General features: G+C 30.0%; 2 protein-coding genes across 4 annotated transcripts; one reads left to right on the top strand and one right to left on the bottom strand.

Annotated features, from left to right (window-relative positions):
- The first annotated feature begins 2,503 nt into the window (after positions 1-2,503).
- LOC108461798 (HVA22-like protein j) lies at positions 2,504-4,608 on the top strand. 3 transcript variants are annotated; one of them, XM_053025180.1, is made up of 6 exons: positions 2,504-2,618; positions 2,914-2,992; positions 3,115-3,213; positions 3,925-3,981; positions 4,066-4,129; positions 4,209-4,608. In XM_053025180.1, the coding sequence occupies exons 2-6, from the start codon at positions 2,961-2,963 to the stop codon at positions 4,422-4,424; spliced, it is 468 nt and encodes a 155-aa protein (XP_052881140.1). In that variant the 5' UTR covers positions 2,504-2,618; positions 2,914-2,960; the 3' UTR covers positions 4,425-4,608. The 3 variants fall into 3 exon arrangements, with proteins under 3 accessions (XP_052881140.1, XP_052881139.1, XP_052881138.1); XM_053025179.1 differs by lacking the exon at positions 2,504-2,618 and adding an exon at positions 2,678-2,806; XM_053025178.1 differs by lacking the exon at positions 2,504-2,618 and having other exon boundaries at positions 2,683-2,992.
- Positions 4,359-5,486, bottom strand: LOC108461799 (uncharacterized). Its single transcript, XM_053025177.1, has 2 exons — positions 5,203-5,486; positions 4,359-4,699 (listed from the first exon to the last, which is right to left on the bottom strand). Exons 1-2 carry the CDS (start codon positions 5,484-5,486, stop codon positions 4,555-4,557), a joined length of 429 nt encoding a protein of 142 aa, XP_052881137.1. The 3' UTR covers positions 4,359-4,554.
- Between the last annotated feature and the right edge of the window lie 21,409 nt (positions 5,487-26,895).

Below are 26,895 nucleotides of genomic sequence, written 5' to 3'. Positions count from 1 at the left end.
CTAAATGTGACTATCCGAACTTACCTCGGTATATTGGGACGGTTGTGGATTGACTACTCTATAGCTTTCTCTTTTCCCTTATCCAACTTTGATCCCCCTTGCTCTTGAGCTTAATAAATACAAATAGAGGTGTTTAATATTTTGACCAATTCTGTTTACTTATTATTCACATTCAGCAATCACATATCGAACTCATTAGGTATTATATTTTGTAAATATGCCATAGTTCAATTTCATATATATATTCATGACCGAAAATGGCAAGAAGTTATCAGGCCATGAAAGTCACTTATAACTCAAACTCAAAATGACCATATGACATTAATAAACGATTATTCAACTTTTACCAATTTCACATACACAAGCCAAACTCACATAGCCTATCTTTTTTTTTTATACACTAGTTTAACTACTACAAATATTACCAAATAAATCACATATATGCAGCACTATACAATTCAAATATACATCGACTATCAAAATTTTCACTCCTTAGCTAATGCCGAAACATTTATTTAAAGAGGACCTAGCCGAACACCCTACTTAGTAAAAAGAATCATACAAAACTCTAATAGCCACCTCAAACTCATCTTTAATAACTCTTATAACAAAATTTATCAAGATTCAATAAGGAATACATTGAACTCCATGACCGAATTTTGCCTTTCACCAAGATAGCCACTTGCCATTAAAACCATTAAACCACACTTATACATTTATTTTTTTTTTTTCAAGCTCAACTTGACTTATAATTATCTAAATTATTTAAACATTCAATAACAAACTCTTCTCAAACAAGCACATATTCGGCAAGAACATTGGTAATTTAGCAACTTTTAATTTAACACCTAATTCTTTTTAACACATTTTAAGCACCCCTTTTTACTCCATCAATTTTAAGCATATACATTACTCAAACATAACCAACTTCACATTTGGTCATAGCACATAACAAGATAGCCGATTATTTTCCCTTAGCATCTAATGCTCCCATATGATCATTTGTATAGTTCAAACACCCATCTACCATTATTCATCTAAATTTACATGAAACAACAACCATAACTTTTATTAACTACTATGGCCGAAAGCTCTAGTCATTCCCAAAATCAAAAATTCAACATGAGTTATAAACAGAACTTGGTATCTAACTCAAGATTAACCAAAATTTCAAGAATTAACATAAACTTCTCACCTTAATGTAGACCTAAGATGACCGAATGGCTTTTCTCCCCTCTTCCTCTTTACATTCGGCCAAGAAGAACAAAGATAAAGCTTTGTTTTCATCACCCATTTTCCTTATTATTATTATTATTCCTTTATTTTATATAAAGTATAAAACCATTCAAATAAAAATTAATACATATTTTAATAAAAATCATCATCATGGCCGGCCACTATTAACAAAAAGGGGTATTTGACATGCAAGTCCAAGTTTTTTTATAACATGCATTAATAGACCACTTTTAAAATTATCTATCACATTTCACAACTATCTCACATAAGTCCTATTAAATAAATTCACATTCAAATGAATAAATTAAAGATTGGAACTTTCACACATGCATGTTCACGCACAATAAGCATAGAAAATAACGGTTAATTATTTTTATGACTCGATTTTGTGGTCCCGAAATCACTTTCCGACTAGGGTCAATTTAGGGCTGTCACAGTTTCCATCATAAATGATACAATGATAGATTGGTTAACATTTTTTTTTTTTGTGATATGACTCTAGCAAATAAAAACAAATAGCTAAAAATTATATTTTTTATTATCAAGACATCAAAAAAAAAATCTAAATATGAATATCCATTTACTTCTAATTAATTAACTTATTTATACATGAGTAAGTAATTTTTTTGTTTAAACTGCCCACAACGCATAAAGAGTTTATTCCTTTCTTTTCGTTGCATATCAATCTTTGGACATTGCATAATTCAGGATTTGCTCCCTTTTATATAGGAACAAATTTTACAAAACAATTATTTATATTAAAATCTCTCTGAAACTCGTTCTATAGTTTTTTGGGTACATCTTAATAATTTTGTGATCTATAATGAAATATTTTAATTCTTATCACTCATCCTTTGTTTTCAAATTATTTGAATGAAAACTTTCATTTACTTAGTTGAAAAAGATTAATTTATTCATTCTATTAAATTATTATTGTTATTATTTTGATAACGTTTTATATTTCCATACTTTTATATAATCTTTAAATAAAAGAGCTAAATTTAAGAATAAAACGCATTACCAATTGAGTAAAAGAACTAAATTTAAGAACAAAACGCATCACCAATTGAGTATTAGCTCGATTGGCATGAGCATTGTCACCAATACAGGAGGATGTAGGTTTGAGTATGTTGAGTTGAGAGAGGGATTATGGGTAAAAAAGAGTAGAAAAGATTCAGAATCTATAATGAAATTAATACATCAATAATCATGATTAAGTAAATTTTAAAAAACAAAATTGAAGTTTAAATATCAAGTTTTTTGGCTCCAAAAAAGGAGACGCTTCGGAAACCAACCCAAGCGGTTCCTTTTCTTTGTTTCTTTCTCTTTTCTTAAGCCCAAGAATCAAATAATCAAAAGGGATCCCTTTATTTTCTTCTAAAGTATATTTTTAATCTTTCCTAGATTTCTATTTATGTTCCTCTTTTTAATTATTCATTTCTTCTTTCCTTCTTTTTCCCATTTTTGTAGGTTTTTTATGGGTTATTTAAAGGTTCCTTTTTTCATGCCATAAATCAGGGAATTTCCATTAATTTCTTTTGGTTTTCGAAACAGGCTTGGAAATTCTTGGGTTGTTATTGGTTTTGCCAAATTTCAATGAATGAATGATTTAATGAAAAAAAATTTGAGTTTTTTTTTTTAATTGAAAACTATTCCTTTCTTTCTTTATTTTCCCAGGAAATATTAGCGCGGGAGATTGAAAAAACTAAGAATTAAACCACACAATGTTGGGTGATTTCCTTACCAGATTACTTGTGTAAGTCATCTACAAATATTTGTTTTTTCTTTCTATTTGCTGCATTGAATGTTCTTTTATCGTTGCAATTGAATATTTATTCGAATTTCGCCATAATCTTGTTTATGATGTTATGTATGAAGGTTGATTCTTGGATATGCATATCCAGCGTTTGAATGCTTTAAAACAGTGGAGAAGAACAAAGTTGGGATCGAAGAACTCAGATTTTGGTGTCAATATTGGTATCAATCTTTTTATTTGTTTATCTTTTTCTCTATCATATAATTAGACCTAAAACCATGCATATGATCTTAAAAAATGATTCAATTGATTAAATTATAATGAGTATGATCAAACCAATGCTTTTAACATTCAACAGATGATCGAACTGATCAGATCATTGATTTATCAATCCAACCAATTCGACTAAAGAATTATTAAAAATTTAATTTAAAAAATTCAATTATCAATTTAACCAGTCCATATCGGTTCTTGATCTAATTAGCTCAAAACCATTCTCCAAACTGATACATCAACCGATTCCTGATCTAATCTACCAGTCTAATCCGATCCAAATATCATTGAAATGGAATCAAATAGCACTGATGAAATAGGTATTAATTTACTTGTAAAGAAAAAAAAAAGTTTATATAAAGAATACATACATGAAAAAGCAAATATTCTAAATGATCAGAATGCCAAATACCCATCAATTTGTTATATAGATTAATTTGATTATAGAATTACAACTTTTAACTGATCAGTCACCATCATATTGAATTGGAATATGCTTGTGTTCACTTATTCTAAACACCATTTGTTTTTAGAGTATGATAAAAGGGAAAATATTTATTCCACTTGGCATCAACTCAAATCCACATGTGAAATTTTTTTACTCCACTTATGTTAAATCCAAAAATTATGTATACAAATGTAATTGTTTTTTTCCCCAGGATCCTCATGGCTTTTCTGATAGTTTTCGAACGAGTAGGGGAAGTATTCATTTCATGGTACTAAAAGACCCTCTTTGAACATTTCATACCTTTAAATCTTTAGTAGTTGATGATACTAAGTTTTTGAACTATATGATGAAGGTTACCAATGTATGGTGAGATGAAGATTGCACTTTTAGTTTACCTATGGTATCCTAAAACTAAGGTAAAAAGTTACAAATGGTGTACTACAATTTGACTTTTTTATGCAGCTGTTGAACAATGACAATTTTGACAAAATGTAGGGAACTGGATATGTGTATGATACCTTGTTTCGACCATTCATGGCGAGACATGAAACAGAAGTGGATAGAAAGATACAAGAGGTAAAAGCTAGGATTTGGGATTTTATTTCCAAGTACTGTCAAAATTTTGCAGAAATGGGACAGGGAAAATTCTTTGAAATGCTTCAATATATCGCAAATCAATCTAACAAGTTTAAACAACAAGCACAGGTATAATTCTTGAAGATTTTTATAACTTGAAAGAGAAACAATTAGCATTCAAGTTTCAAGTTATTTGAACCAAACCTGTTTTGCAGAGACCTGATAATCCAGTTCCGGCGGCAGCGGCGGCAAACGGTCACCGTAGTCAATCTGGGGGAAGTGAGACTCGAACTTCAACAACGATCAATCGTTCCGCTCTGGATTCACCTCGTTTAAGACCTCGTCCGGTCCAAACTTGAGGGCTGATTTGAAAACGATTAATCGTTCCAATCCGGAGTCGTTGCCTTAAGCTCCACCGCCATATGGAACCACACAAATTAACAATTTCTAATAAACAAAAAATTGTACAAAAAAATCTAGAAAGAAAAAAAGAAACCCAGAATTATTTGTTGATTACCAAGCCTGAAATTCAATTTCACTGATTTTTTTTTTATTTTGTAATATAAAATATGTTTATATATATTTGATTCCGTACAGTATAGGAGTTGTTATCGGATATTCTATCCCTTGTTTCCTGCGTGTGAAGACGCAACCTTTTTTTTTTTTTTTTGTCTGTTATCTGGTGAACATGATTCGAATGTATAGGATGATCCGATCAAAAAGTCGGGTCAGACAGGGGAGGAGTTTGAGGTGAATGAACCGGAGGCAAGAAGAGAAAGGGTTTTGAGAAGATAACCGGAGCCAAAACCGACGGAAGAAATGAGTACCGGAAGAGTCAGGGGAGGCTGACATGGGCTGAAGGTAAGCCCAAGCCGCTTGTTTTACTAACCGGTTACGTATGGAGATTTCGTACCCGGAACTGGTAGCGGATCCGGCGGCGGTCGGAGAGTTGACGGCGACAGCGGGGGAAGGGAGGATGTCTTTGAGTGAAGTGTAGGAAGCGAAAGAAGCTTTGAGAGAGATAAGCTCGAGGTCAAGAGGCAAAGGAGCGGTGGCGCTGCCGTTTGAGAGGCTGGTGGCGGTTTGGAGCGGCTTTGGTATGAGTAGAGTTAGCTTTGTAGGGATTTGTACTGGGGTTGTGATGGAGTTGCGGCGGCGTATGGCTGATGTCGGCGACTGCCCTAAACCGTCTTCCATAGTCGGAAGAAAACCAGGGAGGAATAATTTGGAAGTGGGAATATGAAGGGGAGAGAGGCTGTGTGTGTCTTTTGAGTAAAGACTTGAGCGGCGGCTGACCAATTGGTGACGAAAATGGAGTGGAGTGCAATTATTAAGAAAAATATAAACTGTGTCTTCATTTTTTGGCCAAAAATAAATAATTTCTTTTTCATTTTTTAAATCTCATCACTTATGTGCCTATTTCTCTTGTTTTTGTTTCTTCTTCAAATTTACAATTTACGAATCTTTCTTTCTTTATTGGTGCCTTTATATTAATACCCTTTGAGTTTTCTTTTTTAAAGTCAAGTGGTTGAATTTTTAGTGACGATTGTATAATTGGTATCGACAATAAAATATATATATATTATATTTAAACTGATTTATTAATTAGTACTAGAGATCAGAAAAAATTTATTTAAATTTTAATTTATAAATTTATGATGTTTAAAATTATTTTACAAAAAAATAACTAAATTATATAAGAGGAAGTAAGAACAAAGAAGATTGTATAATAACAATTTTAACACTCTGTAATATAAATTTATTAATGGGTCAATGATAAAATTGAACGTCTAAAATCACGGTATTATAAATTCAAATTTTTAATCATGTGTGATATTTTTATTTATTTATATAAAATTATAATATCTCATAATAATATAAATTACTTTATAAAATTAATAATTTATAATCAAATTAATACTTAATTATCTCCTAATACAAATTTAATCACAAATCAAATTATAAAATAGATGCACTTGGACTTCTTTTCCCTTTTTTTTTCTTTCTTTTATTAAAGATGATGGTTAAGAAAACGGTGGATTAAATTCCATAAAAAAGAAGCTAAAGTTGCTTTTTGATGTGGACTAGTCATCCAATCTCATTAAGATTAGACTTTTTAACAATCCAATTTGTTACCATATTATTTTCTCGAAAACATAAAAAATAAAAGATTAAAGATAACTAATAAATGATTGAAAAAAATAACAGTAAGTATTTGTATTAAGTTTGAATCTTAAAATTATTATTGTTGAGAGAGTTCTATCTAAACATTATCTTTGATCTAAATAAAATCAGATTCCGATCATAAAATAAATAAGGACACTTATGGTTATACCAAAAAAAAAACGAATAAAAATTTAAAGGTCCGAGGAGCAGATGACTTGTTCAACAGCATAAGTACTCCAACATTTGGAAGGAAAAATCGAGTTAAGACAGACAATAATATTAACAATAAGGTATAGCTTAATGATTACTCATCTCATCCATTAATTATGTGGTTAAAAATTTGATATCCATTCATGAAAATAGAACATATTTCGTGTTCGTGATCACCCGTTTACCTCATTTAAAAATACAGCTGATGAAATCAAATTTTTTTACTAAAAGAGAGAGAAAGGGAGGCGCAATTAGACACAAATATAACGTTCGACCATCCCCAATATTTGGCATTCAAAGATGCCGCTCGGATCTACTATTTCTTCAAAGATGGATAATTTTAAGTTGTTATTTTGTTCAATTTATATTTGTTTTAATTATAAGTTAATTTTTATATTTAAAATATTATATAACTTAATTTAGTAAACTAAATTACATAAAAAAAGCATTTATAATTAGTATGGATAAAGTTTTATGATGTCTGAAAGTTTAAGTCTAGTTATAGATATTAGGCTTAAACATTTTTATCCATCTTTAAAAATTTTATTAGTAATTATAATATATATATGACGTCAAATTTGAGCAATAACAAATTCAAAGACAAAAGAAATGGGAGGCCACTAAAATCAATCATCAACTTTATATTAATTAAATAATTTATCATTATTAGCCGATATGAAACCATATAATTAATCTATTTGAAGAAAGAATCGTACGTACCTTATTGACTTATATAGTGTTTTGTTCATCTAATTTACCTTCCAAGTTATTCGGAGTATTTGTGAAATAAATAACACAATTTAAAAAAAAAAATTCATAAGTGTTAGATTCAATATAAAATTTATCTAGACCTGATCATCCCGACTTGGCTCAAAGACTCATCTGAAAAGTGACAGTTTTGGACAAAAATATAGGTTCGAAAAATATCTTTGAACAAAAAATTAGGCCTGTTTTTTAAACAGATCGAGTCTTGTCTAAGATTTTTTGGCCCGAGCCCGAGCTCGACCTGGCCTGAATTTGCAAACCAAAAATTGTTGCTTTTTTATGTTGTTTTGTCACTATTTTGGTGTCGTTTCGCTATTATATTGCTACTATTTTTGTTTATTGTTTGGATGTTATATAATGCTTGTTTTATTGTTAATTTTGCTACTATTTTAGAGATATTTACTTGTTAAGCTGTAACTATCTTTGTGTTATTTAAGTATAAATTTTTTAATATATTTTTAATTTGTTGGGAAACATTTATTTTAATGTTTTTAGTGTATTTGATGTATTAATTTTTATATTTATTTTTATATAAAATGATAATATAAAAATATTTATTATTGGAGGCATGGGCCAAGCTCGGTTTTAGCATTTTTATCCGTATCGGGCTTAGGAAAAATTTTAGACCCATTTTTGGGCAAAACCAAACCCGAATCTAAAATTCTATAGAGATTTGACTTGATCATGATCACCTCTAATTTTATCACATAATAAACATTTTTAAATACAAATTATAATAAAAAAATTGATTGAATTTTTTAATATAAAATGTTTGAATGAATTCAATATCAGGTGTTAAATAATGTTAATCTTTAAACTAAAAAGATATTAATTTAATTATTAAATTTATCAAAACTTCTCTCATTCATTAAATAAATAAAAAAATTACCCACTCCCTATAAAAATAAACTTCATGATTACTCGAAAATTTTCCACTTTTGATAAAAAAACATTTCTCCATAAAGATGATCATTATTATTTTTAAATATTCTCTTAAAATATTAATCATATATCTAATTTATTATTTAAATTGTTACCCATATTATGAATGTGATAAAATTTAATATGTAATATTTAATGATTTTAGTTTCTATTTTCATATATGTAGCCAATCATATAAGATGATCTCATTAAAAGTTTTTAATATTGATTAGAAATATATAACATTTGATACCTAAATTTAATATTTTTTAATTTGGCCCTTAAATTTTTTTAATTTAGTATCTGGACTTAACATTTTTTCTAATTTGGTATCAAAATTTTTGTCTAATTTTATACCTAAATTTGCTATTTCCCCCCTAATTTGGTGCTTAACTTTTTGTTTTTTTTTTGGGTCAAATTTGGTACTTGTCAAATATTATACAAATTACATCAAAACACTAATGGTGCTAGTTTTTTTATTTGAGGGTAGAAATAACTAATGTATGACCAATGTGTAACAGATGACATAGAATTTAATTGTAGGAATAATTACATTTACTTGGAGATTTTTCTGTTTCATTAAACAATATGCTCAAAATTTATTTTTTAATTGAATTGAGATTACTTTGACTGTTAATGGCAAGAATGATTCAAGAGGGACTGTATGCATAAAGCACGGCTTAGTCTTTACAAAGCCCTCAATTTCATAAAACTATTGTAAATATAAGAGGAACTCCGTGTTAAAAAATTTGCTTTCAGCTATGCTTAATGAATGGATATTGAAGAAGAAAACAAAATTTTAAAACACAAAAAAAATATTCATTATGTTAAATTTAAAAAAATTGAACTAAAGTAATTAAACATTTAAAATATAAAAAAATCATGTCTTTTGTCACTTATTGATTGTACATTGATAATTTTATTATACAAATTACTTTTTGTCATTTGGTATTTAAAAGTAATTAAACGTTTCACAAGTTTTAGATACTAAATTAGAGGGAAAAATCAAGTTAAGGTACCAAATTAAGGAAAAAAAAAAGTCAAATTCAAAAACTAAATGTTATATTAAACCAAATTAAGTATTATCATGTCAAATATAATTTAAATCATATAACTAGTTGCCAAAATATTGTTAAACATTCAGTACAACTTCTATATTGAATCAAGAAGTGACTTTTGAGATACAAAACTGTTGTAAAAACCTTACTTCCATGTGTGCAGTATATGCACGTTATATAGAGATAACTGCCAACTGCTTAACAGACACTAAACTGCTAACTGCTATTAACTAACTTATTAGTTTTATTAGTTACTCTAACATTATCTGGCTTTTCTCTTGTTCTTTGAGAGCAAATGCAGTATCGTTGGACAACACACGAAGCGCCTGTCGAACAGAGCCAAATGTCTTGGGCGTGATTGGTTTTGTGAGGGCATCAACAATCTGTTTGTCAGAAGGGACATAGTTAACCTGTAATGTGCCATCAAACACTTTCTCTCAGACAAAGTGATGATCAATTTCGCCATGTTTTACCTTAGCATGATGCGTAGGATTGGCAGCCATGGACACAGTGGACGTGTTATCGCACCAATTACAGGGGTTTGATAGGTGATCACTCCAACCTCTTCTAACAACTGTTTGATCCATAAGAACTCAGACACGAAATTGGCGAGGCTTTTAAATTCTGTCTCTGATGTTGATCTAGATACAACGGCCTGCTTCTTAGAGCACCATGCAACGGGATTGGATCCTAGATAAACCACATAGCCAGTTGTGGAGTGTTTGTCTTTAATTGAAGAAGCCCAATCAGCATATGAATAGCAAGTGAGCTGAAACTGACTTTTTGAGTAGAAGAGTCCATGATTAATGGTGCCACTGAGGTAGTGTAGAGTTCGCTTGACTGCTCTCCAATGAACTTCTCTTGGAGCATTCATGTATTGACTTAGTTTGTTGACACAGTAGGCCAGGTTAGGTCGAGTGATACATAGGTATTGCAGCTTGCCAATTATACTTCTATATAGAGAGCCATCAGCTAGAAGCGGACTCTCATCATCCGCCACCAATTTCGGGAAACTCACCATAGGTGTTGGTGTGGGCGCTGAAGCAGTCACGCCTGTCTGGGCGAAAATCTCACGAATATACTTCTGTTGGCTAAGAAATAGTCTTTTATAGGATCGTTCAACAGTGATGCCCAAGAAAAAAGTAAGGGTCCCATATCTTTGAGAGCAAACTTTGTATGAAATAGTTGAACAACTCTGTCAATCTCTGAGTTAGAACTACCTGTGAGAACAATATCATCAACATAAACCATGAGCAACAAAATACCATTGGATGCAGCACGTATGAATAGCGACGAATCTGCCTTGGCAGCACGAAAACCAAGTTGATCGATGAGATATTGTTTGAGTGTTTGGAACCATACGCGAGGGGCTTGGCGCAACCCATATAAGGCTTTGTTTAGCTTACAAACAAGCTTCTCTCCATTAGGACTGGATTCTTCAAACCCTGGTGGTTGTTCCATGTAGTTATCTTCAGCCAGCTCTCGGTTAAGAAAAGTATTATTGACATCAACTTGTCTTAATGACCAGTTTTTCACGACTGAGATAGCAAGAACTGAACGGATGGTAGTAGCACGAACTATCGGACTGAAAATGTCTTGGTAATCTAAGCCAGCATTTTGTGAAAACCCCTTTGCTACTAGACGTGTTTTGTATCGTTTAACGGTACCATTTGCCCTTGTCTTCACCTTAAAGGGCCACTTGCAACCAACAGCTCGTCTGTCTGCTGGTAGAGAGCACAACCTCCATATGTTATTGTTAATGAGTGCCTGTAATTCACTGTACACAGTAGCCTTCCAAGAGTAATGGGACATTGCAGCATGAATGTTGGTGGGGACATCAGCAAGGGAAGAAGGTGCGATGGTTACATAAGCTTTTAGTTTAAATTTGGTGGGGACATCAGCAAGGGAAGAAGGTGCGATGGTTACATAAGCTTTTAGTTTAAATACACCGGTTTTGCTACGTGTGACCATAGGATGGGTGTTACATAGAACAGGTAATGAAGGTGGATGATCGGGTATAGAGTTGACTTATGGAGAGACAGATAGAGTAGAAGAAGAAATAGAAAGGTTTGTATATTGAGGTTGAGGGTTAAGATTAAGTGAGGATATAGGTGACATAGGTCTACTGTTGTGTGAAGTGACAGGTGTTGTGGGTGAGTGATTTGACATTTGAGCATAAGGAGTAGGTTGAGTACAGGTTGGCCATAGGACAAGAAGCTTAGAGCTGGACTTTGGTTGTAGTAGAGAGTTAGTAGGCATAAGATGGTTAATGTGAAAAGGGAACACTTTTTCATTGAAAGTGACATGTCGTGTAACATACACTTTTCCAAAAAAGTCTAAGCAGCTGTATCCTTTATGAGATAAAGAGTAGCCTAAAAAAGTGCATGAAGTGGACCTAAACTGCAACTTGTGGTTATTATAAGGCCTAAAGTTAGGAAAGCACAGGCATCCAAATACATGTAGAAAGGTATAGTTTGGTGTAGTTTTGAACAACTTTTCATGTGGTGAAGCATGGTTTATAGGATGTGAGGGTAATCTGTTGAATAAGTATACTGCACTAGCAAAAGCATCACTCCAGTAGACTAGAGGCATAGAGGCATGAGCCAGCATGAAAAGCCCTGTTTTGACAATTTGCCTATGTTTTCGTTCAACCAAGCCATTTTAGGCTGAAGTATAGGGGCATGTGAGGCGATGCACGATCCCTTGCTGAGCTAGGTACCTTTTTAAAACTTGAAACTCCCCACCACCATCTGTTTGCAGTGTTTTAAGTTTATGCCTAATGACTCTTTCAGCTTGTCTTTGAAAGTGAGGGAACACATGAAGAACTTCAGACTTGTTTTTCAAGAAGTAGAGCCAAGTATACCTTGTATAGGCATCTATAAAAGCAACATAGTAGCGAAAATTATTAGAAGCAACTAGGGTTGGTCCCCAGACATCAGTAAGCACTAGTTGAAGTAGGGCAGTATACTCAGTTGTATATTTCAGAAATGGCTTCTTGTGTTCTTTGCCCAAGTAACATGCAATATAATGAAAGGAACTTTTATTGACACCAAGAGGGATGTTACATTTGCATAGAGCCTTTGTAAGTATGTTTGTACAAGGGTGACCTAGCCTACAATGCCATACATCAAAGGGTACAGTAGACGTAGCAATAAGGCTTTGAGCTGAGGTAGACGAGTTTGATGCACCAGAGTCGGTCAAATGAAGTTTGTACAAACCATACTACTCCGAACCTTTAAGAAGAACCTCCCCCATGTGCATGTCCCGAACCTAGCACTGTAAAGGAAGAAACTCAAATATTATCTAGTTATCTTTGGTAGACTTTAAGATAGACAAGAGATTCTTTGTGATACCAGACACAAGTAATAAAGAGTGCATGAACAATAGACATAAACGAGTAAGTAAAGAGGACTGACCAGAGGACAGGACAGAGAAAGCATTACTATTGCCAACATATACCTTACCTGGACCCTTGTATGGAGTGCTTTCTGCTAAAGAAGTAGGCGAATGAGTGAGATAATGCGTTGCCCCAGAGTCAATGTACCAGGCATTGTCCTCAACAGTCTCAATTGTGGCAATGTATGCTTGAGGTTGATGTGCTGCCAGATTAGATGTATTGACTAGGGAGTAAGCAGTTGTAGTAAATGGGTTTGACCAAGGCGTTGCTGGCATTGAAGGTGAATAAACCCAACTTGGTTGTGTATTGGGAGCAGGTGTTGGCATAGTCGGCAGCCAAAGTACCATGGGCGAACTTGCACCAAACATGCAAACATTAGCCTGTGAAGGCTGTGAGGGTCTATATTCGGCGCTTTTGTACGATGCATCAAATCTATAATAATAAAGATCAACAAGATGACCCTGTTTGCCACACAATAGACATTAAAACAGCGAGCCAGATGCTCGACCACGCCCTCGTCCACGAGCACTGGTTGATTGGCAAAATGCAGGTGTTGGTTCAGATTTAACATCTTGTCTTATGGGCTGGTGGGTAACCATATTAGTAGAAGCAAGTGCTTCAAGAACAGAGGAGAGCTGTTGCGCCTTAGCATCCAAAAGCATTATAGTGACACCCTGGACAGTGTAGGGTGTGGGACTAACTGTGATAATGGTGATCACAGATTCGTATTCTAAGGGTAGCCCATTTAGGATAGCCGTGACATGCTCATGTTCACTAATAGACTCTCCACAACTGGCAAGACTAGCACAGTATCCTTTAATCTTTACTAAAAATTCACGCATAGACAACTCACCTTTTTTCTGAGAGTGTAAAGCACGCCTATAGAACATCAGATGAGACGTAGTTTTACTTCCATAGAGATTAACAATGGCATTCCAAATGTGAGCGTTGGTGTCCAAACCAATAAGGTGAGGAAGAACCCCTGGGCTTATAGAAGACAGAAGCCAAGATGCAAGAGCAATCTTGCTGCTCAAATCGAATAAAGTCAACATTTTCTTGAAGTACTCCATCAGCATCGGAAAGAAACTGCGGAGGAGCAACAGTTCGGGAATCTAAAAAATCTGAAGCTTGAAAGTCTTGATCACCAAAAAAATCTGTACAACTTCTATATTGAATCAAGAAGTGAATTATGGGATACAAAACTATTGTAAAAACCTTACTTCCATGTATGCAGTATATGCACGTTATATAGAGATAACTGCCAACTGCTTAATAGACTCTTAACTGCTAGTTGCTATTAACTAACTTATTAGTTTTATTAGTTACTCTAACAAATATGCCATAGGTTTCTATATTTTTCAAAAAAATTTATTTTAGTCCCTATATTTTTATTTTAAAAAATTTACTCCATTTACTTTTTTAGATTTCAAATTTTAGGTCACTGTTAATTTTTATTTTTGTTAAATGTGTTGGTGTGACACTTTGAAATAAAAACTACTCACTTGCATTTGTAATGAACTTGAGTTTAACATAATAACTTAGCATTGTTAACAGTTTGATATAAAAATAGAGGGACTGAATTCTTAGAAATAAAAGTATAAATACTAAATTTTGAGTTTCTAAAATTGAAAGACTTATAATATATTTTAATCTAAAATAAATTTAGAGGAAACCACGTAGAAAAACTTTAAAAAAAATAAGAAGTGGAAACCCCACCACTGTTTAAAATTCAAAGTTGAACAAATCAAATGATTAAAAACATAGAAATTTATGTTTTATAATTGGAGAATCAATTCAATTGTTTTGATTTTCCTTTTGTCGTCTTTCTTTGAACTTTTCGAAAATATAACCTATGGTTTTTTCTTTGTAAATATTTGCTGCCAAACTACATCCATAATCACTGTCAAATCAACGTGGATTTTCCTTTGTACTCATCTGGATTAGCCAACCTATCACCAACAATATCAAGATTAGAAGAGGGACAAATCTTAGCTGGCTTGGAATAAAGCTGCCCCAGTTGAAGTATAAATTGCTTTATTAGCGTTTCTACTAATCTAATGGAAAGATAGAAATTAAAAATTAAAACATTCAAATTACCATAAGAAGTAGTTTGTCAAAATTGTTGACCATCGGAATATCATCCACATGTAAAAACCGAAGCCAAGAGAGCCTCATGGACTACCAAAATCTCAGCTATAAAAGGACCCAAAGTACTCTTCATAGTAACTTAATTATTAAATGTAATAAATTTGTGGGATGAAAAAGGAAAAAAAAAAACAAAAAAAAAGTAGTATATACAAATAACCAAACCTCTTAACAATACTCCTAATTTCGTCCTACAACTTATTATATCTAATTGCAGAATTATGGATAGAGTGGTACCGTTAAAATTAACAAAAATATTATTTATATTTGGGTTCAAATATGTTGTTAGTTCCTATATTTATATAGAATTTGAGATTCAGTCCTTATATTTTAAAAATTAAGAAATCAATTCTTATCATTATTGGTAATTTTGTAAAAATAATTTCAACTTTATCGTGTTTATTTTCTAATTATATGCTATGTCATATGAGGATAGTCTAATCAAAATTTTAAATTGAGAAATTTTGATAGAAAACACTTATGATTTTAATGACAGGATTGAATTTTGAAAAAAAAAAAAGAGGACTTAATTTTTAACTTTTAAAGTAGATGGATTAAATCTCAAATTATGTAAAAATACAGGGACTAAAAACAATTTTAACCTTTATATTTGTCAAGTTGGCGATAAATGCATTCACCCAAATCAAAGAAGATTCTATTCCGAAACACGGTTTACATAATAATATGGGTAGCCTAGTCAACTAAGCCCTTAGATTGCTAATCTTTTTAGTTGTACATTTACTTCTTAGCCCTTTGAATAGTTAACCAAAAATATGATAGATTACAATTAAATGACTACATTAATGATTTCATCATATCTTCATAACATGGAAAACTTGTTAAATCATTACATCTAATACATATTTTCCACTTTGGAAGAAATTTTTTAGGCGAAATTAAATTATATATTTTACAATAATAAAAATATAATTTCATTAATTTAATAGTCTATATCTTTATAATTTTAAAATGATTAAATTAATTTTTATCATTTTAAAGGAGTTAAAGTACAATTTTATCATTATTACTTTAAAATTTTATAAATTATAAATAGATCTAAATAAAAAAATTCATTTTAAGAAAGTCAGGGATTTGCCAGCCATTGGCTTCACTACTGTAATATATCTTTATATATATTTTTGTAATATAAAATAATCTATTACTTTATAAAACGAAATCTATGCCTATTTTAATTATTTTACTTAATATTAAATCTTCTAACAATAAAATTTTACATATACAACTTTACTCGTAATATTTAATGGGTGAATATTTGGCATATTAATGGTGTATTTTTATTTCATAAATCGTAATTATTTAATTTTTTATAATTATAAATAATTGTAATTCTTTAGACATGTATAATTACATTCTCTTGTAATTACAAAGAATTGTGATTCTCTAGACATATGTTTGGTTGATAAAATAATTACATTATAATTTTCTATATCATGTTTAATAGTATAAATTAGAATTACATTGTTACATAATTTATATTTTAAAAAATACTAATTATTATAAAAACTTATTAGTATGATAAAATAATTTTTAAACAAGTAATAGATTGAAATCAAATAATCATATGTATTATGTTAGTCTAAAAAGTACTTGATAATACGATTATTGACAAAGATAATATGAAAATAAATATCATATGCAATTTTATCTAATTATTTTAGTGCATATTTGTTAGGTTATTCCTCTTTAATATTTAACATATGATCCTTATAACCATTTGTTTGTCCTTGACCAAATTCATTATTATCTGAATTTGAATCTACATCATTAAGATTATCAAAATCTCATTCTTCCATGTACTCTTCGAAGCATGGATCATGTTAATTCCACTTATGATTAAAATTTTATTTATAAAATATGCAACATGTTACTACGATATAACCTTGTTTTTTATGCTATACTAAAGTGATGTTGTTAATATGAGAAATATTTTTTTAGAATAACAAATGTTTTCTCAACCACATTTTGAAGCCTTGAATGTCTTAAATTAAAGAGTTCGTGAGTTGTTCATGGTGCATGTGTCTACACCATTCTCTCAAATGGTATCATATCCCACAATATGATGTAAGAAATCTTTTTCCATTTGCATAATTAATATCGACCTTATAATATTTGGGTTCACAGTAAAAATAGTCTTTTTATAATATGTAAGCTAAGTAAAAATATAAAATTTATAATATATAACATTTATTAAAATGTTTTATAAATTGTCCAAAACTTCCATTATATATATTTTTTATAAATAACATAATTTTTTCATAACTTTAAAAGTTATTTTTTATAAATAAATTATGATATATAACATAAAAAAAAGTTATGACCATACTTCTTAGCCATAACTTATATAAATAAATATATTATAACTTTTTATAACATGTAGATTGTTTTTATAATAAAATTTTTACTATAACTTTAAAAAATTTATAATTTAAATAATATAATTTTTTTATAACCTTATAAAATATACAAATTATTTTTATATTTATTTAGGATTTTTAATATAATTTTTTTATCATAATCATTCTAGACACTCATATGTGTTCATAATTATAATATAATTTGTATAAAAATAATTTTTAGAATTGATTTTAAATGTAGTTATGTGCGTAATTAATCTAATTCTCTCTCTCTCTTAAGAAGCTTAAAAGTGTAATTGAGTTGCTCTAATTACACCAAATTCGATAGAATCTATCAATTATAATAATTATTTAAACATGTCACACTCTTTTATAATTACAAACGATTATACTTATATTTAATTATTAGATAGCTTCCCAGACACTATCTTATCTTAAAGAAAATAAACATTGTTGGTAAATAATTAATAAAGAAAGAAAGAGAAGTGGTGAATGAATTGAAGAATATGACGGGGTGCAAAATGTTGATAATAGGAGCCCATGATTTCAGTGAATATGACGGGGAGAAAGTAAAGGCTACTTGGAAGTGGTGCTTTGCACCAAATGTCAACTTCCTAGAATATCCCTACAACATGTCTCGTGTTTAAACCTCATTGTTCCAATAGTGGTTTGAATTCTAAAATGAAAGCAATTGAACTATATAGTTACAACACAAAAGTTGGGGATGATTGATTGTCACCATTTACACCGTGGAGTATGGAAAGTCACTAAGAAAAGGGCGATTCATATTGTGGAAAGTGTGAATAGCTGCTAGATATAGTGGTTGGAGAATATTGAGTAGTCGTAGAAGTAGAGTTTCAATATTTCATGTTTGCTTCTCCTTTTCGGAGGAGGGAGGTAATTTATGGAGGGGAGAAGGGCATAGCTTGGGCAGTGGGCATGATAGAACTTTCTTGTGAGTTGGTGAGTTTTGATAGCTGGAATCATTAAATGGGGTTAGACTGAATGTGATAGTTGTCCTTGATGAAGTTACTACAACGGTATCATGGCATTGTCCATTAAGTATTTGTAACGACATAGACTTTATTTCTACGGTATAGGGGATTTTTTTGCCATAACCATCTTCCCACCCAAGTTGAAAAGGGGTTTATGAAGTGAATTCTTCTAGACCAGTATACTGTGGCGGTCTGGAAGCCTTTTTTTGGCAACGACAAAGGCTAGTGTCGTTTGAAATGCTGATGTTGGGATGCAAAGATTATTTGTGTCGCTTGTTTGAAATTTGGAAACTTGTGGAGCATAATTGTTTCTTATAATACAGCGTCATTTGAGTGGTCAACAATTACGTTGCTTTCGAGGGTTTCCTTTCTTTTTTTTCTTTCACCGTCTTCTTGTTTCTTTATAAATAGGAGACTCGGAGTTTTTGGGTAGCACTTTCGTGTTTCTTGAACATTTCCTATGCTCCAAGTAGCTTTACTCTCGAGTTTCGTCTTATTTTTTTTTCATTAAATGAAATTTATATTTTTATTGAGCAAGAATAAAGGTGTTTATAGGTCGGATTAAATTTAAATATAGTATTAACACATTTTATGTTTGATCGTACTACTAAAATTTTATCAAACCTATTCATATTTGTAAATGACTACCCTAAGCTCATTTTAGATCCACTCATATTATTTTTACATTTTTAAAAATTATTTATATTATTTATAATTTATTATTCAATATTTTTAATTTATTAAAATTTTATAAATGGACAATCGACAATTTTAAATTTTACATGATTGTATTATTGATTACTATAGATTTAATTTTTAACTTCTATAAAATACATAATTTATATAGAATACAACTTCAACCATTTACTCCTTTAAATTGTTAACAATTTTTTCTTTTTCTTGGATTGATGTTTAGATCAAATTAACAAGTTTTTTTTTAAATGAATTAACATAACAAGAAAAAATTTAAACAATAAATGCGACTAAAACTCAAGCCACACTTGGAATGATGAACACCTTTAACCATCATGTCATCACACAGAGTTTAAATTTAACAAGTTTTAATATTACTAGATGGAACTATTGAATTACTTAATTTATGAATAAAAAACTATTTTATCCTCTAACGAGATAATAAAACATAAAATATTAACTTTTCTTTTCCAATCAAGAGATAAAATTGACATTGCCTTTAGTTTTAGTAGGAGTGTAGATGAATTCAGCCTTCGATAAATAGTTTGGTTTTTATTTGATTATTAAATTAAATAAATGAATATAAACAAAATTTTATGTTTCGTTTATAAAATAAACTGAATATGAACAAGGTTTATTCAATTCATTTATATTTGTTTAATAAATCATTTAAAGCTCGTTTAAAACTCATTTACTATTTATATTCGATTATTACATATTAATGAAATTATTATTGCTTGTGTGTTTATTTTGTTGCTTTCTAATATACTTATTAATATTTATATTTGATTATTTTATATCTAAAAAAGATATTAATTTATTGTTTATTTGTTTGCTTATTATTCATGAACGTTATTAGTGAACATGTTCGTTTAATATTTATAAACATACATATTTATTTAAACGAATATAAACACATATAATTTTAAATAAATTAATACAAATAGACTTAAAAATAAATAAAAAATATAAACAAAAATACATTCGTTTAAACTCTATTTATTTATAACCCAAAATTTAACAATTTAAATATCAGAATACAAAACGAGTATGTCTACCCCAAGAAACTAAATATTGAATTAAACCTTATTTTAAATCTGATTGAACCTAAATTTACTAGGCCTTCGGCAAATCAGAGGTGCTGAAGGAGCGATGGGCATTGGCCCAATGGCGCAATTATAACTTATAACGGTGGGTTCATCAAAATTCAAAACCCATTTCTGCCCAAAAATTGGGTGCCATTTCTTTATCTTACATTATTGTTAAAACTGATTATGTTATTTTAATTAGGGTTCCGCGTTGAATTGAATAAAGTGAAAATTTTTTGAGTTAATTGAGTTGAAGGATTTTATTTTATCATCTTAATTTAATTTATATTTTCTTAAATCGAGTCGAGTGAAATAAAATTTAAGTCAAATTGAATTGAATTGTTTAAGTTAAATTAAAAATTAAATATGTCAAATTAAAATTTTGTTACAGTATAACTAATTTAATGTTAAAGAATATAAATTTGAAACCATATATATATTTAGAAACTTTTTCAAATCAAAATAAGAAAAAAGGATACTTTAGCATGATAAACTTGAATCATTAATTAACTTATTTAGGTCCCAAAATTATTATTTTAGATTTTTTTACAATTTTTAAACAATGTAAATTTTAGAATTTTTATAAATATAAAATTATATTGAATTATTTTGTAATTTTGTTGAGAAAAGACCAATTTTCTCATTTTAAAATTGATAAGACCGATAAGCATATTTACACCAATCTATTATTTGAATTATTCAAGTTGTTCAAATGGTAAAATTCAACTCTATTTGAACTTGGAAATCAAATTACTTATTCGAGTTTACTCGAAAAAATTGAATAACTCAATTCGATTAGTTTAATATTTGATTTTTTTTAATCAAATCAAATTTTACTTACAGACAAATTATTACGATTCTTTCTAATAGTATGTTGTTTTAATTTGTTTATATGATGAAAGGTGAGATTCCTTTGGCCCACATTACAACTTTGTACCTATCGAGATTGAGAAGATCATGTAGCTTTCTCTAAATCTCCTGCCTTATCCCTTACATTAAAAAACAATCAGCAACAACATTATTCTTAAATTTTAACTCGTTCAATAAAAAATTATTTATAAAGTATATACAAATATTTATATAAAACATTTTTTTAGAATGTTAATATTTGTATTTTTTAATTTGTACTTTTTTAAAAGTTAAATTTAGCTTATAAACTTAGGTTAGTGGTAATTTTCTATAGAGACTGAAAATGAAATTTTCTATTGTTGGAATCTGGATTAATTGATTCGAAGATTTCTTTGAAAAGGAGACAATTCCCACTCGACAACTGTTAAATCAGTTCTAACTATTACATATAACATATATCATATTTATTTGTAAACTTCTTCGGTAAGACTATTTTGCACACAATTTTTGAAACAATTTCTGTTGACTAAAGATTTTCTCTTAATGTTCCGAACATTAGGGATTGATTAAAATTCCATATGCATAGATTAAGGGAAATTTGTGGTTTTCATTTGTTTGTACGATCAATAACTTTGAACTTTAGAAGAACAAGAATTATGGAAAGGGTAAAATTTTCTTCCCAATAACTTAACACCTTTATAAATATATGGGTACACAATAGGCCACATCAACACGTTTTCATAATTAAAAAATCAAAACATTGAATATGTTAATCTATTTTTTTTCTAATATAAAATGGTGAAGTGTATGAAAATTTTATAATGGTTCATGAATCCTCGAGTAAACTACATATTCAATTATGGTTCAATGAAAACGAGTTTCCAGTCCTAACATTTAGCTATCACGTTTTTCTATTTTTACATGTCAAACTTCTTTTTCCTTTTAATTCCTTTTTCCAACCTTTCATACTTGATCTTCAATTTGTTAAACTGGGGGCACTATTTTTTTTTTTTAAGTTCAGTGGATTAGAGTTTTGATGTTGTTTATTTGAACTAGAAATTTTAAAATTTTGATGTTCTATTATTCAATTTTGCTTTACTTTTAGATAATATATTCAAACATCTAAATTCATTACTCTAATTCGTTATATTATTGTAGTTCTGGATATTAAATCTGATTCTTCACTTTATATAATATTTAAAATATATCACAAGGTTTATAAAATTATATATATATATATATATATATATATATCTTATACCAGAAAAAATATATATCTTTAAATATAGCCTTAACCATATATATCATCTATAAATTATTAATTGTAGCATATTATAAATTGTAATAAAGATGCTATAAATGTCAATTGAGTTTTAATTCAATTGGCATCGATATTGTTGTTAGTGTAGAGAATGTGGGTTAGAGTGCACTTAAACATATTTTATCCTTCTATTTACTAGTTGATGAGAGGTTATGAGTGGTTTTAGACAGTGTATAAAAAAGATGTTGTAAATTATTAATTGTAACGTATTATGAATTTGTGATATATAATAACTTAGAGAAGAAGTAGAGAAGTTTGAGATAATTGAGTATTGTTATACCCTTTGCCATTCAAACACATGTCAACATCAAAAGTAGTGTTGACCTTCCTGTTGACCCTGTTTGAAATTGTGCATTAATGAACCACTTGCTTGGATCAAGGGTGCACCAACATCCTATGCCCTTAACCACCCACTCTCAGCACCCTTGGGTAAGGCCATCGCTCCTCTCAGAAAGGCCCAATCACCCTCCTTTTAGGTGTGAACACTCATCAAGTGTGAATACGCCCTCAAGGTCTTGTGGGGCCTACTTGAGCGTAACAACCTTATACTATTTGAAAGAATCATGGAATCGGCCCCACGATGCACATCCTTCACGCATTGGATGAGGAAAACTTTCCTCATAGCAATCTGCCACGTCAAATTAATGGACAATGAGACCTCTCTTATAAATACCTTGATCAATAATCAAGTTGAGATCGATTTCCAAACCCCCAAAATTACTCTAAGAAATTATCCTCTCAGTTAGCTTGTTCTAATGTCCTTGTTCCGGCTCTCGGCCTTTTTGGGTGAACCGACCTCCACAACACCACATTGATCTCCTCTTTGTTCTCTTCCCTTACTGTACACTATATCAACAAGTATCATTATCCTTATCTCTAGGACGAGTTTTGAAGTTGACAGGAAGTTTTTTGATGGAATTCAAAGTTCAAATTTGACTAAGATTCCTTGTTATCTTAAAGGATAAGCTACTAATTAGATTTAATTCAAGTAGGAGACTTATTTGCTATAGAGCTGGCCTGTTTACTTCAACTAGGATTCAACTTGTTGATGGTTGTTGACCTATCCTAGATTGACTTGAGATAAAGTTATTCAAAGCCTATTTATATATAAGTTGTTGGTTCAACACAAGGGGTGTGATTTTGTATTTTTCTTTTTTTAAATTTGAGAATTGATTATTGTGCATTCAAACACTTTTTTGCTTAGGCATTTATCGGAGAGTTATATCATTTGTACTATAAGATTTTGGGAAAGCGATTTGTAACAATTTGGGTTTGATTTTGGACTACAATTATCCAGTTTTAAAAGTTAGATTGGGCTTAAGCCAATAGTTGTATCAAATAAAAAAAATCATCTTGTATGTGAGGCTCTACAGATATAAGTTTAGTGAATTTGAACTCTATTTAACAAATATCATATGTTTATTTCTCTAATTTATTAGCTCCAAAAAAAAGTTAAAACAATAACTTTGAAATGAGTGCACATCGAAAGACTTTTTCAAAAATAAAATCTCTAATTGAGTTGGTGTGTAACAAGCCGATTTTCAATGGTATTAGAAACAACGATTTTGGACCTATGTAATTCAATTTCGTAAATATTAATATTTAATATTTACAAGACTAGTGTAAAAATATATTAAAGTTTGGTCCAGTAATTTTGTCGAATTGTTAGTTAATTGAGGTACAAGGACTAAAATGTAAAAATTTATCACTATAGCTTTTTAATTAGCCAAAAGACTTGATGAGCAATTAGACCTTTGTAAATTAGTAAACAACGGTGGATGTTGATAAAAAAACCCACTAACTTTGCTAAATTTAAGTTAAGGTTTAATTAATTAAGTTTTTATTAATTAATTAAGACTAATTAAGTTAATTAAGGTGTATGAGTAATAGTTAAAAGAAAAACGTAACATTTTTTTTCTTCTTTCCATCTTCCTCACTGTAGCAAAAGAAAGAAATAGGGTTTTTCAACTAAAATTAGATAAGTTCAATCAAGTTATTTTCTTGTAATTTTTATATTTTTGAGGTCATGTGAGCATGATTTAGCTAGCCCATGTACCAATTTCTAAAACTATTAAAGCTTTTGAAAGTTGTTATTGATGATTTCTTGATGAAATTGATGTTAAATTAATAGATTCTAAGCTTAGATATTTAACATGACTAGATTGTAAAGTGCAATTATAAATTATGAAATTGATGTAATAAAATAGAGGGTCATAGAAGAATGTGATTGAGATTTGTTTTGAAATTGAACGTCAAATTTGAAAGATATTGTTATTTCGGTTTTAGAGACTAAATTGAATAAAATGCAAAACTTCAGGGACATTCAAAATATGAAATTGAACTGATTTATGCTTATTATGGGATTTTATAAAATGTTTGATATTGATAAATTGAACCAGATTATTGTAAAGATTGAGAATTGAACCAAATCGAAAATAATCAAGGAAAAACAAAAATTGTTAATTAGTTCTTAAAGTCTCGTTTATTGTTGTTTTTCCAGATAAGTTCATATGGTATGATTTTGTTTAAATTTTTATGTCTTTGAATTATGAATATGTGTATGTTTGGTTGTAATTTGAATTGTTTACTATTTGGTATAAAAGGTGAGATATGGACTAAATTTTAAAAAAATGGTTGCTCGAGTGAACATAGTAAAGGATAGGATACAATTGGCATGCCAATAGGGTTATATATGCGCTTGTACGAGATATGTGATTGTACGAAGATTATTACAGATTATATCGGTATCCAACATTTGTTGCGAATCATCTAGTTTTATATGTCTCTACGGAGACCCTGGTGTGGTGGAGGGACGTATTGTTATACGATTATACGTATGAATGCCTACGGGCTTTGCACTCTAGTGCCTTGCTGTGGTGTAATTTATACTTAGATGAGTAATTTAGCATGGTTTAGTTAATGGTTGGACAAGCAATCTAGTATGGTGTAGTTACTCATGTTCCTGAATTTGTTCACCAGAGCTCATCGGGCTAAATGGTTAATAAAAATTGATAAATTGCAATGAAATGGTATTGAAATGTTGATTATAAGTGAATTGAAATGTTATATGTTTATATTACTATGATATGGTTATATGCTAAACTCACTTTATTGTTATGTGATTTGCCATGTTTAGGTAAAGTTTGCCAAGCTAAATAGCTTGTTGTGTTTAGTTGTAAGCTAAAGTAAGCTTTTGTTTAATGCCTATTGTACTGGCCCAAATTTGACCGGGCCCAGTAAACCAAACTAAACCCAAAATAAACCTAGCCCAAAACACAAACCCAACTACCCAAGCCCAACTAGACCTAAAACCCTAAACACAAAAAAAATCATCAAACAGAAATTGGCGCACCTAGGGTCTTCTGTCCATCTGCCACCACCTACCCACTGCAGCACCGCCCCCGTCACATCCACCGCCCATTCACCTGTAAAAAGAACAGAACAATCAAATGGGAAACAAGTTGTAAATGGCTATAAAAAGCCAAATCTAAAACCATTGTAACATTCGACAACTTTTAGGTAAATACAAAAAGCATTCGATTTTTTAAGAGCAAAAATAGCAATTCCAACAATATCAAAGTAAGAGAATAGCATCAAATCAAACACAATATCAGAAATCGGAGAACCGAAAGTACCAAAATCTAATGTTTGTTTTTGGGTCCATTTTCTCACTTATATATATATATATATATATATATATATATATTAAGAAACATAAAAAAATATAAAAAAAAGAAAGAAAAAAATACTTTTTGAATTCATGGCTTGCATGATTGACATGACGGCAAGTGGTCCCATGACCGGAGCTCACGAGGGGAAAAGCTTGAGAGGATTTGGGGGGAGAGGTTTCAGTTTTTTCTGGAAAGAATGAGAAAAATGAAATTTTTAAAAAAAAACTTGACTTTTATAGCAGGGTAAAACAGCACTATTTTGTGCGTAAGGTCTAAATGCCAAAACGACATCGTTTCATCTGACCCGCGTGCGACCCGACCCGACTCTTGAGGATCCGCGTGTTTTTCTGCGACTGGGATAATTGCGCGCACGGTCCTTCCGCTTTCTGGGGATATTTTAATATGGTCATTTTCGTTTTTATAATTTTGGCCACAGTTTGTTTATCTATTTCAATTTAACCCTCAAACTTCTTAATATGCAAAACTACAAATGGCGTCGTTTTGGAAGTCGAATATTTCCCTCAAGGTCCTTGTCCTTTGTGCGCTGCTACATTTGGGCCCCATATTTTCGTTTCATTTCGATTTGCCCCAAAACTTCCATTTTAACTTCAATTCGTCCTTTTCATTGCTTTGGTTGCTTTATCACATTATTATTATTATTATTATTATTATATTTTATTTATTTATTCATTTTATTATTAATTCATTAATTTATTATTATTAACGCATTCTTATTATTTTTATTAATGTATTATTATTATTATTATTATTATTATTATTATTATTATTATTATTATTATTATTACTATTATTTTGTTAATATTACTATTATAATTATATTTTATTTTTGTGTTTATATATTTATTCATTTTATTATTAATTCATTAATTTATTATTATTAACACATTCTTATTATTTTTATTAATGTAGTATTATTATTATTATTTGTTGT

The sequence above is a fragment of the Gossypium arboreum genome, chromosome 2 (genome assembly GCF_025698485.1).
Source record: "Gossypium arboreum isolate Shixiya-1 chromosome 2, ASM2569848v2, whole genome shotgun sequence".
Lineage (NCBI taxonomy): Eukaryota > Viridiplantae > Streptophyta > Magnoliopsida > Malvales > Malvaceae > Gossypium > Gossypium arboreum.
The sequence above is the reverse complement of the archived record's forward strand: the minus strand, read 5'-3'. Positions and strand labels throughout refer to the sequence as shown.

What these genes read in the sequence shown, in the direction of transcription:
- LOC108461798 (XM_053025180.1), top strand. Translation starts at nt 2,961, where the DNA reads ATGTTGGGTGATTTCCTTACCAGATTACTTGT. An exon ending in AGATTTTGGTGTCAATATTG is followed by an intron (nt 3,214 to 3,924) that starts GTATCAATCTTT and finishes TTTTTTCCCCAG; the next exon opens with GATCCTCATGGCTTTTCTGA. An exon ending in TATGGTATCCTAAAACTAAG is followed by an intron (nt 4,130 to 4,208) that starts GTAAAAAGTTAC and finishes GACAAAATGTAG; the next exon opens with GGAACTGGATATGTGTATGA.
- LOC108461799 (XM_053025177.1), bottom strand. Translation starts at nt 5,486, where the DNA reads ATGGAAGACGGTTTAGGGCAGTCGCCGACATCAGCCATACGCCGCCGC. An exon ending in GGATCCGCTACCAGTTCCGG is followed by an intron (nt 4,700 to 5,202) that starts GTACGAAATCTC and finishes ATGGCGGTGGAG; the next exon opens with CTTAAGGCAACGACTCCGGA.